The sequence below is a fragment of the Xyrauchen texanus genome, chromosome 4, assembly GCF_025860055.1.
Source record: "Xyrauchen texanus isolate HMW12.3.18 chromosome 4, RBS_HiC_50CHRs, whole genome shotgun sequence".
Lineage (NCBI taxonomy): Eukaryota > Metazoa > Chordata > Actinopteri > Cypriniformes > Catostomidae > Xyrauchen > Xyrauchen texanus.
Genome location: NC_068279.1, coordinates 6,641,464 through 6,657,888, shown reverse-complemented (window position 1 = coordinate 6,657,888; position 16,425 = coordinate 6,641,464). Strand labels below are relative to the sequence as shown.

At 36.9% G+C, this 16,425-nt stretch overlaps 1 protein-coding gene across 1 annotated transcript in view; it reads left to right on the top strand.

Moving 5' to 3' along the window:
* The window catches only part of LOC127643224 (cytosolic arginine sensor for mTORC1 subunit 1-like), a 30,325-nt gene that overhangs the window by 4,811 nt on the left and 9,089 nt on the right, over positions 1-16,425 (top strand). Inside the window, exons 2-3 of the mRNA XM_052125863.1 lie at positions 8,391-8,461; positions 13,137-13,330. Coding sequence (XP_051981823.1) covers positions 8,391-8,461; positions 13,137-13,330 — 265 coding nt within the window. The remainder of the gene's footprint in view (positions 1-8,390; positions 8,462-13,136; positions 13,331-16,425) is intronic.

Here is a 16,425-nt window from a genome sequence, read left to right as displayed (position 1 = left end):
GGAGGCTCATGCTACCCTGCGCAATCCAAGGCCAACTTTGCTGCATTGAGAGTAAGAACCACTAATCGCGACCACGAGGATGTTACCCCATGTGACTCTTACCCTCCTAGCAACCGGGCCAATTTGGTTGCTTATGGGACCTGGCTGGTGTCCCTCGGCACACCCTGGATTCGAACTAGGGACTTCAGGGGTGGTAGTCAGTGTCAATACTCGCTGAGCTACCCAGACCCCAACCATCGTGTTTTTTAAAACACTAAAATGTGTTCCGTTACATTCAGCTGTGCTTCATCTAAATGTTTGAAGGAAAGATTTCGCGTGTGTGTGTGTGTGTGCGTGTGCATTTCTGTAGAGCAGTGGTTCCCAACCCTGTTTCTGGAGGCCCACCAACACTGCACATTTTGTATATCTCCCTTTTCTGACACACCCATTTCAGGTCTTGGAGTCTCCACTAACGAGTTGATGAGTTGAATCAGGTATGATTGATTAGGGAGATATCCAAAATGTGTATTGTTTGGGAGCCTCCAGGAACAGGGTTGGGAACCACTGCCCTAGAGGTTAGAGCGCTGTCTTTGCCCCGGATAGAAAGTCACACTGCTCTCTTTTGCAGTTTGTTGCTGTGATGATTCATGCTTCCTCCCACTTAACTCAGAATTTTAAACTTCATGCAGTGGAATGCCACTTTATGTTAGACTAGGTACTTCATGCCACTGCACACACTCAAGTACACGCACACTTTTTTAGTGATTTTAAATACTTGAAAGATCGGACTATGAGTTTATTATGCCTGAATCCATTTACTTATACTACAATCAAACTATATAGTATGTGAATTAATTGTCGATATCAATTGGTAAATGCTGCTTGGATTTGTTGACAATGCTGATATATATCTGTCTATTTATTTTTTAACATATAAGGTTATCTTTATCTTTATTTGTACTAATCTACGGGTCTCGCAATTGCCCCATGGGCATAAAGTTTTTGAAATGAAATGAAATGATTGCAGCATTGTTTGTCAGTTTGGTTGCTATGAGACATCTCTGTTGACTGTCAAGTTACCTCTGAAAACCACAACGTAATCAATCTAAAAAAAGGCCTGTCTTTGACACATTTGTGTATAGTTGTCAGTTATTTGTCAATGTCAAACATATACATTATCGATCATCATTTTCATGATTGATCATTGCTGTCACTTCGGAGTATACATGGGTATTCGTGTACTTGTGCCCATCGCTACTGAAAGTCATTATTTGCAGAAAATCTTCCTGAAATCTCATTCATGTATCCGTATTTTCAAACATGCCTTGTAATGATTGGTTACAAGTAGCGACATTAATAAATAATTGATAATTGATTAATTTGATCGATTAAGCGGATCGATCGCAGATTAAACAATTTCAGAACAAATGCATTGAAGTTCTTAAAGAGAGCATCAGTAGACTGATTTCACAATCCTACAGGGCTTCACAATTTATCAAAGTAACATCAAAATGATGATATGGTCATATGTGATTATTAAAGGGATAGGTCACCCCAAAATTAAAATGCTCTATATTTTTTTTTACTCACCCTCATGATATCTCAGGTGTGTATGACTTTTTTCTTAACCAGAACACATTTAAAGAAAAAATATCTCCGCTCAATTGGTCCTTAAAATGCAAGTGGATGGTGAACTGACTTTTGAAGCTCCAAAAATCACAGGTAGTTAGCATAAACGTCTTCCATACGACTCCAGCGGTTAAATGAACATCTTCTAAAGCATTACGATTGCTTTTGATTCGAAAAAATATAAATATTTAAGTACTTTTGAACTATAATCCAATGCTTCGGTAAGCTTGACGAGAGGGTGGAGATCACGCAGTCTCTCCAGTGACATATTCGCGTTGCCATGTTACAGATGTAATCTCACGTTCTCCTCTTGGTTGAGACATCCAGCATGAGCACACAAATGCTCCATTGTGAGTAAAGAAACGGATAAATACAGATCTAAACCAAAATCAACAAAGCTTCTGTACACCGTTCCTCCTACTCGGCTGTAAACAGCGCTGCTTTTCCAGGTTTGTTGCACGTGTGTCAGTTATCGCGTGTCTCACGGGCCAACAGGATTATATTACACGCATACCGCTGCTAACAGGATGCGATAATTTAAGCTGCGTTCACACTGCCAGCTACTTTGTCGCAGCATGTCGCCAATGGCTGGCGGTTAGGTCAGTAGTGGTGTGTATGGAGAGTCTAAACAGCACTGTTTCTTTGCAAATAATATTATTATTAAAATATTAGGATCAGGTGAGCTCTACCATCTTTTCTCGTATTGGCTCTCGTTCCCGAAAGTCGCTCTTCATTTGCATAAAGTTAAACATTTCTCATCTTTGTCGCATCACTGGACATGCCCACATCTGGTCTCCAATGGTCGCTTGTGTTGCTGTAAGTGATGCAGTGATGCAGTCAAGTAAGGCTCTTTATTTCTCTGCCTTCAACACTCTGTGTGCACTCTTCTCGGTGCTTTTCTCAGTTTAATCAGATCAGTGTAACAAACAAAACTTTGTCAACATGATCTTCTCTGATTCTTCAGAGAAATAAAGAGCCTTACTTGACTGCATCGCTGCTCTCTGTCTCCTCCCTTCCATCTCTGAGCTTGAACTTGTTACACACGTGTTCCAAGAGACACAAAAGCGCAAATTAACTTCTGAACAGAAAAGAAAATCAGATACTCATTGCTGGCATTTCTTTTGTCTGTTCTTCAAAATATAATCACATGTGTTTCCTCAGGCATGCATCTTTGTGTCTAGCAGCATTTCTTGTCAACAGTGGCGGGTAAATGTGCAAAATGACCCACAACTGCATATGAATACCCTGGCTGTTAGATTATACATTTTGCAGGGGTGCGACTTGTACAACATCCAACAGTTTGATAAGCCTTTTTACAGCTAAGCTATTTATTAAAGCAGTGTCAGACAGAAATTACATCTGACAAATACTCTCCACAACACCTCTCAAATAAACTTCTGGATTATGCATAATAACAGGAACATTGATAAAAGCAGAGGTTTTGAGGTCCGATAGTGAACAAACTGCACTTTGATGACTGTAGCAAAACTTTGAAAACATGTTAGTGTGGAACTCTGCACAAATACAGCTTCCTGTATTTATCTATTAATAACTGTAGCATTCAGATAACATTTTCCTTATATATATATATGAATGATGTTTTTTTTTTTTTTTTATAAAATAAAAATATTAAATTTTCATCAGGGAGATGATTTTCCAGCCCTACAATATATTAATAGCAACTAACCTGAATAATAACATCCAGTTTAATGGCAGACTTTCGAAGGTAACTATATCACCCCTTTGAGTACTGAGGATTGTTACCGCCACGGTAACGCAAGAAAGCACAATAGTATGTTCAACCAGACCATTTGCAGCGCATTTGCCAAAAGCTCGCATCTGGATGTACTTGCGTAAAGTATGTTTCTGGCCTGAATCATACAGGTTTGTAACGATATGAGGGTGAATAAATGATGACAGAGTTTTCATTTTTGGGTAAACCATTGCTTTAATGTGTTATCTGAACCACATGCGGCTTTGTATTTTTATTCTGTAGCTTTTGAATAGATCATTGAATAGTTTGAAATGGATAAAAACACGATGCTGTATTTAAAGGTTTGAGTGAGTGAGTGAGTGAGTGAGTGAGTGAGTGAGTGAGTGAGTGAGTGAGTGAGCAAGAGAGATCGATCCCTCTGTTAATGGTTAATGCACCTACGAAAAAAACATGAAGTTCTTGTATTGTATACTTTTCAAAAGCTGTGTAAGAACAATTTGGCACAGATGGTTAAGTGCCTATTTATCATCAGTTTTTTTTTTTACCGTCTCACAATTTGTTTCTCACTCTTATTGTGTAATTTCCCCTTCTATTTCACCTTTTTTGAGTCTTTCCCTCCCTTCTCTCTTTTCTCACCATTCTGTAGGATGTTAGTTTAACAACACTCCTATATCTCTATGTTATCCAGAGGGCCTTGGAGCGTTCACAGGAAGTTGAACCCTGGGAGCTCTCGATGTTGTTAGGAAGTGTGAGACTAGCTATCACAATGCTGCTGTGCTGAGTTAGTCCAGAGGGTGGGGATGTATTATTTCCCCTCTGTTTTGCCCTACATTGATTGGCTGATTCTTCAGGGTCTGGGTTGTATTCAGCTGAGTTGGAGACAGCTCAGGATTCAGCTGCACTTGCCTGCTGTGTAACTGAAGACCTGTGGATGACTGCCAGTACAATATCACAGATCTTCCTAAAGATAATACTTTTGGCCCTTTTGTCAACTGCTAGAGCATGGCGCTAGCAATGCCAGGATCATGGGTTTGATTCCCAGGGAACACAAAATGATAAAATGTATACATTATGAGTGGGTAAAAATATAGATTTTCTGATTAATTGCATTAATCTAAAATGTATATATTTAGCAACTGGCTGGTAAATGTTTAGATTTCACTCCCCAGTTATGTGGTGCAGTATTCATCAGCGAGATCCTTTTGACAGCGTGTTGAGAGGAAAGGTTTTTCTGTGTAATGTGTCCAAAGACAAGATCCACGCAACCCATTTGTCATTGAATAAAGTCTCTTTTAATACCCTTTCTGTTCTTTACAGTCAGTTGTTGATCAAAAACAACTAAAAATAAACATTTAATTCTAATCATGCATCGCACAGATGAAGAAAAGCCATTCGAGTCCTCTCTAGTTAACATGTGCTCATTTAAAGGCGCTGTTTACAGAAATACCAATTTTGTTAAAGAGACAGTACTGGTTTTAGCACGTGTTCAACAAATCAATATAAATGCTTGTAAATTTACAAATTGTGCAATTAAACAATAAATATGTAACAAAAAAATAATAAATGAAATTTAATATCTTATTTATTCATTGAATATGTTGATTTGTTCATTTTTAAAAAGCCAAAATGATGAAAAGGCAATTAGTAAAATTAATATTTAAAATGTATAATGTACCTGCTGTAGTTAGAAGGTCCCCTGTAAAACAGCATTGGTTGGTAGAGAATATGAGAAAATTCATTCAAAAAGCTGAAATAATATTATAACTGAAATAATCCCATATGAACGGATATCGAATCGAAATAGGATCGAGAGCTTGTGAATCAGAATCACATTGAATCAGGAAATCTATATATCCAGCCCTAGCATACATGTAATACACTGTAATCACTTTGAATAAAGAACATCATGCCAAATGCATAAATGTAAATGTAAATAAATTAGGGTTGGGCGATGTCCTCTAAATTGGCAGTTGACGATGTTGACAGTAAAACATCACGATGGACGATGATATCGTCGGTGGGGGGTGTTATATAATTTCATATAATTTTCAAAAATTATATGACAAATTATAATTTCGTTATTTTACTAACCCAACTAATGACTCGTCGGTGCTTTATCAGTAGGTTGCACGACACGTGAAGCATTTTTTTTTTAGCTTTCACTTAAGAAGAGTTGTGCACTTTTTATTTTAATATATATCTTTACATAAATACTATTTTCCACTTAAAAACTATAATTTCGTTATTTTACTATCCCAACTGACTCATCCGCGCTTTCCAATAGGTTGCACGTAAGGGGGAAAAATATTTCTTCCACTTAAGAAGAGTTGTGCACTTTTAAGCACTTTTTATTTTAATATATCTCTTTACATAGATATTGTTTTTCTACTGAAAAACTATAATTTCGTTATTTTACTAGCCCAACTAATTAGTACTCATCCGGGCTTTTTAATATATTGCGCCTAAGAAAAAATTCGTCTTTGGGCAGCCTTCTTGCGAAGAGAGCAGCCACAGCCATGCTCACTGATGAGCAAAAGGTCGAGGCAGAAATGACCATGTACCTGCAGGAAATGGCCATCGATGGGGAAGAGGACCCGCTGACTTGGTGGAAAACGAACGACAAAAGGTTTCCGTTCATGGCAAGATTAGCACGGAAATATCTGTGCATATGTGCTACCAGTACTCCATCAGAGCGGGTCTTCAGCACAGCGGGTAGTGAAGTTACTCCAATCCGCAGCTTATTAAAACCAGATAAAGTGAATATGTTGGTATTTCTGGCCAGAAACATAGAAATTTAAACATGGTCTATGGTGAAAGATATATTAGACTTCTTTACGCATTTTTCGCCATCCGTTGCGGAGCTATTCGATTTTGAATATTATTTTTTAAACATTCATTGTGTAGTTCATATGACCACTTTACAATATTTCAATAACATAATTTATTTTGTAGCCTGTGCTGAAGTTAATTGTGCTGCTAATTATAAGTGAAATGTTAATGCCGATTTTCGGTCTGAGTGTTGTTCCCGTTTTCTTGTTCTTTATTTGTTGTTCTTCTATGTTTTAATAAATGTGTGTTATTCATATTCACCTTGTTTCTTTCATTTGATTTGACATTATGGATTTATGGCCAAGGAAATTTTCTTTAAAAGTATTAACCAGACAAAAGTTATTTGACGTTCGCTGGTCTGGGTTTATCTTAAACTTCCGCTTCAGTGTATACAAGAGCTTTGTGACAATGAGCAAGATTTTCTGAGACACTACAACTACTAATAATTAATTAATAAAGGCTATTTTCTTGTAGCCTACAACATAAAATATTTTAATCTAAATGTACAGTGTAAGACATGTAAAAAAAAGACAAGAAGCTAACAATGTCAAGATCAATATTTGTGTAGCCTGCTTGACACGGTATTTTCACAGACTAACACATCACGTCTCTGGCATATACTACAGTATTTAAAATAGCATATATGCATTAGTTATATTCTCAATTTAATTTACAGAGCAATTCCTGCAAAGTTTTTAGGTTAACTATAGAAGAGATTAGGATTAGTGAGTCACACTAGCAAGACTCGCAAAAGAGGGCGTGGCATCACGACGGTGGCTCTACATCGTGATGTTGGTCAGCCATCACGATGGACGATGATATCGTCCATCGGCACAACCCTAAAATAAATGCATAGGGTTTACATATCTGTAGTATCTATACTTTACTGTCACCAAGCAATCTTGCGTGAGATGCTGCACAGAAGGTCCGCCTTGTGGATGTTCACATAGAAAAACGTGTTTGGTGTGAAAGTCCCTTTACTATTGAGGTGCCAAATTTTACAGGGGCAAGCGCCTCATGTTTTCTGCTGAAAATGTAAAAATGTAGCTTAAGGCTAAAGTCTTCATTTTGGTTATCGAGATATGTGATATGCGTATTTTACCTTTTAAATTGTTTGATAATTGAGAACTTAATGCAATGCAAACAATTGAGTCTGAGTCATTAGACCATGTGATGCTATTCATAACTAATCGCTATTGAGCTTTAGTCAAATTGATGTAGGTGGAGACTTGTATGGGTGTCTTTGTGCAGAAGAAGGCATGACATGGTTCTTTTTCCCATGATTCCCTCTTGCTGTTGCCCCCTCAGTACTGTGGCCTGTACACAAAAGATCAGACTGAATGAAGTGGAGCATGTTGTTCTGGGTTCCTGGACTGGCACCTTAAGAATTTGTGTCCAAGCCCATCACAATTCACACAAACACGCACTTCCTTGTGTTCTTACTTTCACATGTACATTAACCATTTGAGCATCCCTAACTTTTTAATGAACAACCAAAACAGCCTACTAAATCTCTCCCTCTCTCCCTCTGGAGCACTCTCTCTTTACAACAATCTGCATTGTTTTTGTTCATTATAGGGGTGGGTAAAAAATATCGTTTTTCCGATGCATCGCGATCTTCATTTGAACGATCTCAATATCGATTCTTTAATCCTATGATCGATCTTTCACTCAATGTGCATTATTATTCTGTCTCTCATCGCAAAGATGAGGTAAAGCCATTCGAGTCATCTCTAGTTAACATGCGCTTATTTAAAGGCGCTGTTTACAGAAATGCATTTTTTTGTTAGACAGTACCGATTTTAGCACGTGTTCAACAAATTAATGCAAATACCTGTAAATAGTACAAATTATGCAATTTAATAATAAATATGTAACAAAAATAATATATGAAATATATCTTATTTATTGATTGAATACATCGATTTGGTCATTTTTAAAAAGTCAAAATGTGACCAAAATGATGAAAAGGTAATAAAATATAATTAGTAAAATGTATATTTTCCTAATGAACGTAGTTAAAAGGTCCTCTGTATAATTAACAGCATTAGCTGGGAGATCATTTCTTTTATATGTAAGCAAAATGGACATTATAACTGAAATAAACTTCTATGAATCGATTTTGAATCAGGAAATCTGTATCAAGCCCCAGACCTAGTTAATTAAACAATGTCTAATTTGTCAATTTTTTTTCTGTATTTATTTTCGGCTCTCTCACTTTGCTCTCTCTTTCACACAGATGCAAATTTTTCAGTCTGACGGAAACTCCGGAAAATTACACGGTTGTCCTCGATGAAGAGGGATTTAAAGGTAACACACAAACACACTACTCTCCAAAGCGCTTGTGTTCAAAGTCCATTGACTGTCTGCGTTGCCATGGAATAAACGGCGAATATGGCATCAGTTTATGCTGTTCTCAGGATTAACTGCTCGTCCGTTGTTGTTAGGTTTGCATAGGTGTAGATAAAGGGGCCATATTTAACACTTTTGTAGCTCCCCTTCCCCTGAAGTCCGCTTATAATATTAGTGAAGGCTTCTTCTGTTTCAGCACATCTCTGCTCTTTGATGACCTTCCAAAAAAAGATGAGGGAATCCCAAAAATAGGACCTGTCAGCTTGCGCATAATTCAGATTAGTTTACCTGTCTGGTTTAATGTTCTGGTTGTAAATATCTGAGCTATTTCTGATGTAAGTGATATTGGCTGGATGCAGCACATATGGTTAATGGAGGCGATCAGCTGGGAGTCGTTTCATTGCATGATTTACCAAAATGGATTTAATTCAGATGTGAATGTGACTGTTTAGTTGCATTCTGATTCCTGTATCAAATTACAAATATTTCCTGTAGTGCAAATACAACAATGTTATATCTTCCAGTTTCAATCAAAGATCTTCAAAGGAACAAAAATGGGCCTCATTCATGATACATGAGCAGAATTTTGTTTTTGTTAGTCATTCTTAGTCATGGTGGTGGTGTAGTGGGTTAAAGCACATAAGTGGTAATCAGAAGGTTGTTGGTTCAATCCCCACATCCACCACCATTGTGGCCTTGAGCAAGGCACTTAACTCCAGGTTGCTCCGGGGGGATTGTCCCTGTAATAAGTGCACTGTAAGTCGCTTTGGATAAAAGCATTTGCCAAATACGTAAATGTAATTCTTAAAACCATGCTTCCATAAGAATGCTATTGTTAACAATTGATTGAGGCCCAATGAGTTTAGTTGTTTTACTTGATTGACCTGTAAAACAAAAGGTTCCCTTTCCCATAAGAGGTCTTAGAATGTTTTTAACATTCTCAGTTTACTTGAAGCATTTATTAACACATTGACCACATTTACATGCACTTAAGATATCGGTTTTATTCCATGGCTATTGCAGAAAGCGGCATTCTGAAACCTCACGTAGACAAGAATGCCATTTTCCTAATGCTGTTTAAGGAATAACGAGAAAGCGGTTTAACACACCCAGGATTCTCCCAGAGACACTGTGGCTTATATGGTCATGTAAACACATAAGGGCCTTTCTTACAGGTTTTTGAAGAGTGTGCATGTGCGTGAACAGACTGGATAATGAACATCATATGGTGGAGCCCAACAACAAGTCAAAGAAATGGAGAATAACATAGCAGTATCTTCCTCGGATGCCATGTTTGTTATATACACATGCGTTGCGTGGAAATTATGTTGCTGTGGAGAAAGCTGCTACTGACCGAGCATTGAGCACTATACAGCAGAGAACTACATCTTTGCTTTAAACTGAACATTCTGTACTTGATAACTTTAAACAATGTAAATCCATATAGAATCGAATGTGTGGAAGATTTCACTGCGTAAATGGATTTGTGAAATGCTTGGATAAGACCAATAGTACTCTTGTGTATAATGTTTTTTTAAAAGGTGTACTCATTTATTTAAATGTTTTTGTCATCTTGGACACTGACACCTAGGGGCATGGATTCAGAGTTTTTAGTTACTGATTCCATTGGAGAAATTCACTAATCACAATCGGTCATGATAGATTTATTTCATGGGTGGAAGTGTCCAATAAAAGGCCAGTTACTATGATTAAATGAGTAGCATTTGGCTGGTCATGTGATACTAACATGGCAGCCCCCGTGAGGAGACCCTCCCCATGTAGAAAAAAACAACACATTTTTCAAAATTACAAAGTTGTAATTAATTAAAATTACAATTAATGTCTTAAGGAGTAATGAATGAGGGGAAAAATGACTAAATTATTGATAAAATATTCCTGCACCTTTTAATTGGGCCATATCCACACTAATACGTTTTTGATTTAAACATATTAACATAAAAACTTTTTCCGTTTTCTAATGGCATTTTTTATTTATTTTTTTTTTTACTTTTTCAAATTGTGCAGTACTAATAATGTGTTTTCGAAAGTCTCCATTTTCAGTTGAAGAAAACATAATTCCAGTGTGGGTGAGAGCTGTGAACGTAGCAAAATCAATGCAGTTTCAACCAATGGCATAATAATGTGGATCTGATTTAGTCAGCACAGAAAAGTTTTTCCAGTGTCAATTATCTTTTGAATTTGAAGTAAAATTATTATATATATATATATATATATATATATATTAGTATAAATATTATATACATAAAGTGCTAAAATTGTATTAAGATGTATCTAAATCATTAGATTTATACAGCATAGAGGGAAATAGATGGACAGGTGCGAAGGTACATGGTCACAAGAGTTCATGGCTGTTATTGTCGAACTTGCCTGTACGGCTGTCCTCCACCTCTGACCCACACAGCAGTTTCCTTTATGCTGAGAAACTCCTGCACCTCTACAGCAAAAGCTCTTTCCCCATCTCATGACTCTCAGGAAGGCAAAACCCACAAAGCGAAAGGAGAAACTATTTAGATGTTCCGATTCTGAAATGAGAACAAGTTGTTTTCTCTATGTTTGAAAGAGATATAATGGGTTAACAAAACATTTAAAACAAATAAATGTTTTGATGCAAAATAAATAAGAAATATTTTGCACTCGTTCAAAAAAAAAAAACACTATTTGGCTGAACATTGTTCGATCGTGGACAGTGCTTCTACGCGTTTAAAATGCTTAAATTCCGCTTAAATTAAATAAAAACATGTAATCTCAACTTAAATACTTCATTCAATTGTTTCCTCTAGCACCCAAATCTCTTTGAAGTAAACTCAACTAAATTAGACATGTTAAATGAACTCAAATGAGTCTTTCCATGATTAACTAGCTACTACAGTGTATTCTATCATGCTAAATACATGCTAATGGGAAACACAATGCTATGCTATGCTTAGCATAGCAATTCTATGCTTTGTACCTGTCCTCAACCTAGCTCAAGCTACATTTTTCACCATGCTGGTAACCCCCAAAACTCTAACATACCAAACTCTTCTAAATCTCAATTCAACATTTCATTAAACAATAACAAGTGTCCCGCTTTACATTCGTTTTGCACAAAGACACATTATTTAACACTTCATTTTAACATTTTCTCTCATTATGGAGTGCCCCAGTTTCAGTTTACAAAATAAAATATTCATGTTGTCCCAACGCAAATAGATTTAGTAAAGCTTGAAAGCATATAAACAACTTGTTAAGTTCAATTTTTTACATTCATTTCTTGAGTAAAATGAACAAGAGAGGATTCATTAAAACTGACAATTGTGAGGTTGTGTTAACTCTTTAGGACAAAATGTCAGATTTTCTTGCTTTCATTGAAGCACACAAGATGGTCTTTGAAACATTCTAAAATCATGCTGGAAAACATGGATCATATCGGGTTTTGTTTATGCCTGCTTGAGTGCATGCTGTCATTGAGTGAAAAGTTGAACTATTCATTAACATGCATTTTTTAGAGTTATGCTGATAGTATAGTTTATAAGGGAAAAAACTATAACAAATCTGACATGAATCAGTTTTACAAGAGGACTCTTAAAGCCCACTGTATGTCAAATTGATCAGATCTTCTTTTCTAAAATTGTTTAATTTGGTTCTTTCATAGAGAGCAGCTGCTTGAATGGCTGGTGCTGATAAGTTCAGTGATCATGTACAGAATGACCCAGTTAACTTTTTAACTTTTATATTGTCAAGTTGTTTATGCAGAAGGCCTGTCCTCTTAAGATGCAGTTGGTGCAGATGTGTGACTTCCTGTGTCATCTCTGTGAATAATTATAGACTCAGGATTGGAAAACAACGTTCTCAAGTGCTCTTTTGGCTAGTTTCTTTAAAAAATAAATAAATAATAATTTCTTTGAATGCCATAATGCAACTAGTTTTTTTTACATTTTCTGAGGAAAATGTGAGTGGTGCTTGCTCGTTCAAAACTCAATGCCACAATGCTATGGTGTTTTGGGCGATTGCAAGGCCCAGATGCAATCTGCATTCCCAGAACTCACCAGGTTTTCACAGAATTGCGACATATGTCATTTATAAAAGTTCTAGGCATTGCCCACCCATATTTTCCCTCAAAATCTGCACAGATAATGTAAAAAGTGAGCGTATTCCGTTTTGGCAACTGCTAGGTGTTTGCTCCCTGGCCCAAGTCACAGGAGCACACCTCCAAGTCTCTATGATAGTCTTGTCACTAGATATATCTCAAGCCCCTCCTTCATTTTAAGTGCGTTTTGTTTGTTTTTGCCCTCCAGAGAAAATATGAAAATTCAATTGATTTCTCATAAACAATCTGCACTTTCATATCATATAATTAATATCTGCTGTACAAACTGTGTGGAATGAGTTACTCACTAAAATATAATACTTGGTATTAGAGATTTGAACAAACCCCTAACTCTAAGTGTGAGCAATAGTAATAATGCCTTGTCAAGCTAAAATATGCTGGAGTCTCTTGGAATGTTATTAAATGTCTTTGGGTTGTGAAGGAAACATGTTGTTTAAATTTGATTGTGTTGATATGCGATATGTTTGATATATGCCATGCCTATATTTGGTGACCATCTTCTCCATCTTTTTCTGTGTCCAGAGCTACAGCCGTCAGAGCACTTACAGGTGGAGGGGTCCATTTGGCTCCCTCTCAACGTTGTCTCCAATGGCAATGCTTCCAGTAGCTCGCAGGCTGTGGGGGTCACCAAGATCGCCAAATCTGTTATCGCTCCATTGGCCGAGCAGCACGTGTCCGTCTTCATGCTCTCCACGTATCAGACAGACTTTATTCTGGTAAGCATGTGTGTCTATTTGTATGATCTTATTAAATAAAAAATTTAAACTGTCCTGTATTATTAACCCTATAAAGCCTGAAATATAGTTGGAAAATATTTTTTTAATTGAGCTTTAGTTTTAACCATTAAACAAAAAATAAACTGTGTAGATATATAGATGTATATAATGTATGTACGGCTATATATACACTCACCTAAAGGATTATTAGGAACACCTGTTCAATTTCTCATTAATGCAATTATCTAATCAACCAATCACATGGCAGTTGCTTCAATGCATTTAGGGGTGTGGTCCTGGTCAAGACAATCTCCTGAACTCCAAACTGAATGTCAGAATGGGAAAGAAAGGTGATTTAAGCAATTTTGAGCGTGGCATGGTTGTTGGTGCAGACGGGCCGGTCTGAGTATTTCACAATCTGCTCAGTTACTGGGATTTTCACGCACAACCATTTCTAGGGTTTACAAAGAATGGTGTGAAAAGGAAAAACATCCAGTATGCAGCAGTCCTGTGGGCTGAAAATGCCTTGTTGATGCTAGAGGTCAGAGGAGAATGGGCCGACTGATTCAAGCTGATAGAAGAGCAACTTTGCCTGAAATAACCACTTGTTACAACCGAGGTATGCAACAAAGCATTTGTGAAGCCACAACACGCACAACCTTGAGGCGGATGGGCTACAACAGCAGAAGACCCCACCGGGTACCACTCATCTCCACTGCAAATAGGAAAAAGAGGCTACAATTTGCAAGAGCTCACCAAAATTGGACAGTTGAAGACTGGAAAAATGTTGTCTGGTCTGATGAGTCTCGATTTCTGTTGAGACATTCAGATGGTAGAGTCAGAATTTGGCGTAAACAGAATGAGAACATGGATCCATCATGCCTTGTTACCACTGTGCAGGCTGGTGGTGGTGGTGTAATGGTGTTGGGGATGTTTTCTTGGCACACTTGAGGCCCCTTAGTGCCAATTGGGCATCGTTTAAATCCCACGGCCTACCTGAGCGTTGTTTCTGACCATGTCCATCCCTTTATGGCCACCGCGTACCCATCCTCTGATGGCTACTTCCAGCAGGATAATGCACCATGTCACAAAGCTCGAATCATTTCAATTTGGTTTCTTGAACATGACAATGAGTTCACTGTACTAAAATGGCCCCCACAGTCACCAGATCTCAACCCAATAGAGCATCTTTGGGATGTGGTGGAACGGGAGCTTCGTGCCCTGGATGTGCATCCCACAAATCTCCATCAACTGCAAGATGCTATCCTATCAATATGGGCCAACATTTCTAAAGAATGCTTTCAGCACCTTGTTGAATCAATGCCACGTAGAATTAAGGCAGTTCTGAAGGCTGAAAGGGGGTCAAACACAGTATTAGTATGGTGTTCCTAATAATCCTTTGTGTGTGTGTGTGTATGTATGTATATATATATATATATATATATATATATATATATATATATATATATATATATATATATATATATATATATATATATATATATATATTGCTACATACAGTTGAAGTCAGAAGTTTACATACACTTGGGTTGATTATTAAAATATTATAATATAATTATAGTCATTAAAGCTATTTTTTTAACCACTCCACAGGTTTCATATTTGCAAACTATAGTTTGTGCATTACACAAGTAATTTTTCCAACAATTTTTTGCAGACAGATTGTTTCCCTTTTAATTTACTGTATCATAATTCCAGTTAACTGGAATTATGAAAAACTGTGTGTGTGTAATAATTATATATATATATATCACAGTATATGTATGTATGATGTGTGTGTGTGTGTGTGTGTGTGTGTGTGTGTGTGTGTGTGATACATTAGGTTTTAAAGGTTGTTATTGTCCTGTTTTACGAGGGCTTCATGAGAGGGTGGAGACGTGGTCTCTCGTGAGACATATTACCGTTGCCGTGATACAGACATAATCTCACGTTCTCCACTCGGTGCAGACATCCAGATTAAGCACACAAACGCACCATTTTGAGTGAGTAAACAGATAAATACAAATCTAAACCAAGCTACCGTACGGTGTTCCTCCTCCTCACTTGTAAACAGCGCTGCTCTTCTTGCTGTGACGCACGTGCCTCAGTTCTTCAATTGCCAATTCGTGTTTCAAATGCCAATGCGATTATGTCACACTTGCATACCGCTGCTGACCGGAAGCATGATTTAGAGTTGATCTTTTTTGCACCAAAAGCAATCCTGTCACTTTAGAAGACATTCATTTAACAGCTGGTGTCATATGGATTACTTTTAAGCTGACTGTCTGTGATTTTTGAAGTTCAAAAGCGAAATCTCCATTCACTTGCATTTTAAGGACCTACTGAGCTAAAATATATTTTCTTCAAATGTGTTCTGGCGAAAAAAAAGAAAGTCATACACACCTGGAATATCATCAGGGTGAATAAATAATGAGAGAATATTCATTTTTGGGTGAACTAACCCTTTTTTTTTTTTTTTGGTGGGCACTAGGCATGAATGTAATGGTGATTGAGAGATATACCTCAAAAGCCTTTTGTATCATATTTGATATGTATGGATTTCAACATGTTTTTTTTTAATAAAATAATGTACAAAATTTTAAACAAGCACAAGTTGCTTATAAGCAACAAATACTCATTTTAAAATATCAGTAACTGTATAGTGTTTGCCAATTTTACTATATCAAAATCAGCAAAGATTACACATCAAAAAGATGAGTGCTTCGCAATATGAAGGCGAAGAGTTTTAATAAAAAAAAAAAAAAAAAGTATTTCTACTTTAAGAAATGCATGGAAACGTTCACCATGGTAGCAGTAGATATATAGTACATTGCATATAACAACATTTTCTGCAAAATTTTGATTAATGATGCCGAGGCTTTAGAAAATCCTGTATCAAATTTGATTCAGGATACCTTTACAAGGTTAAGACATTATCAACCATAAACTTACCTGTTGAAGCATCTGCAGTTTTGGTGTTTTATATGATGTCACATTGGTCAAGTTGGAGAAGTGTTATGACCCGTCTAGGGTCAGGTCGCGTCAGAAAAACTATGAGACTAAAGTAGTAAATGATTATCAGTTTGTTGAGAAGA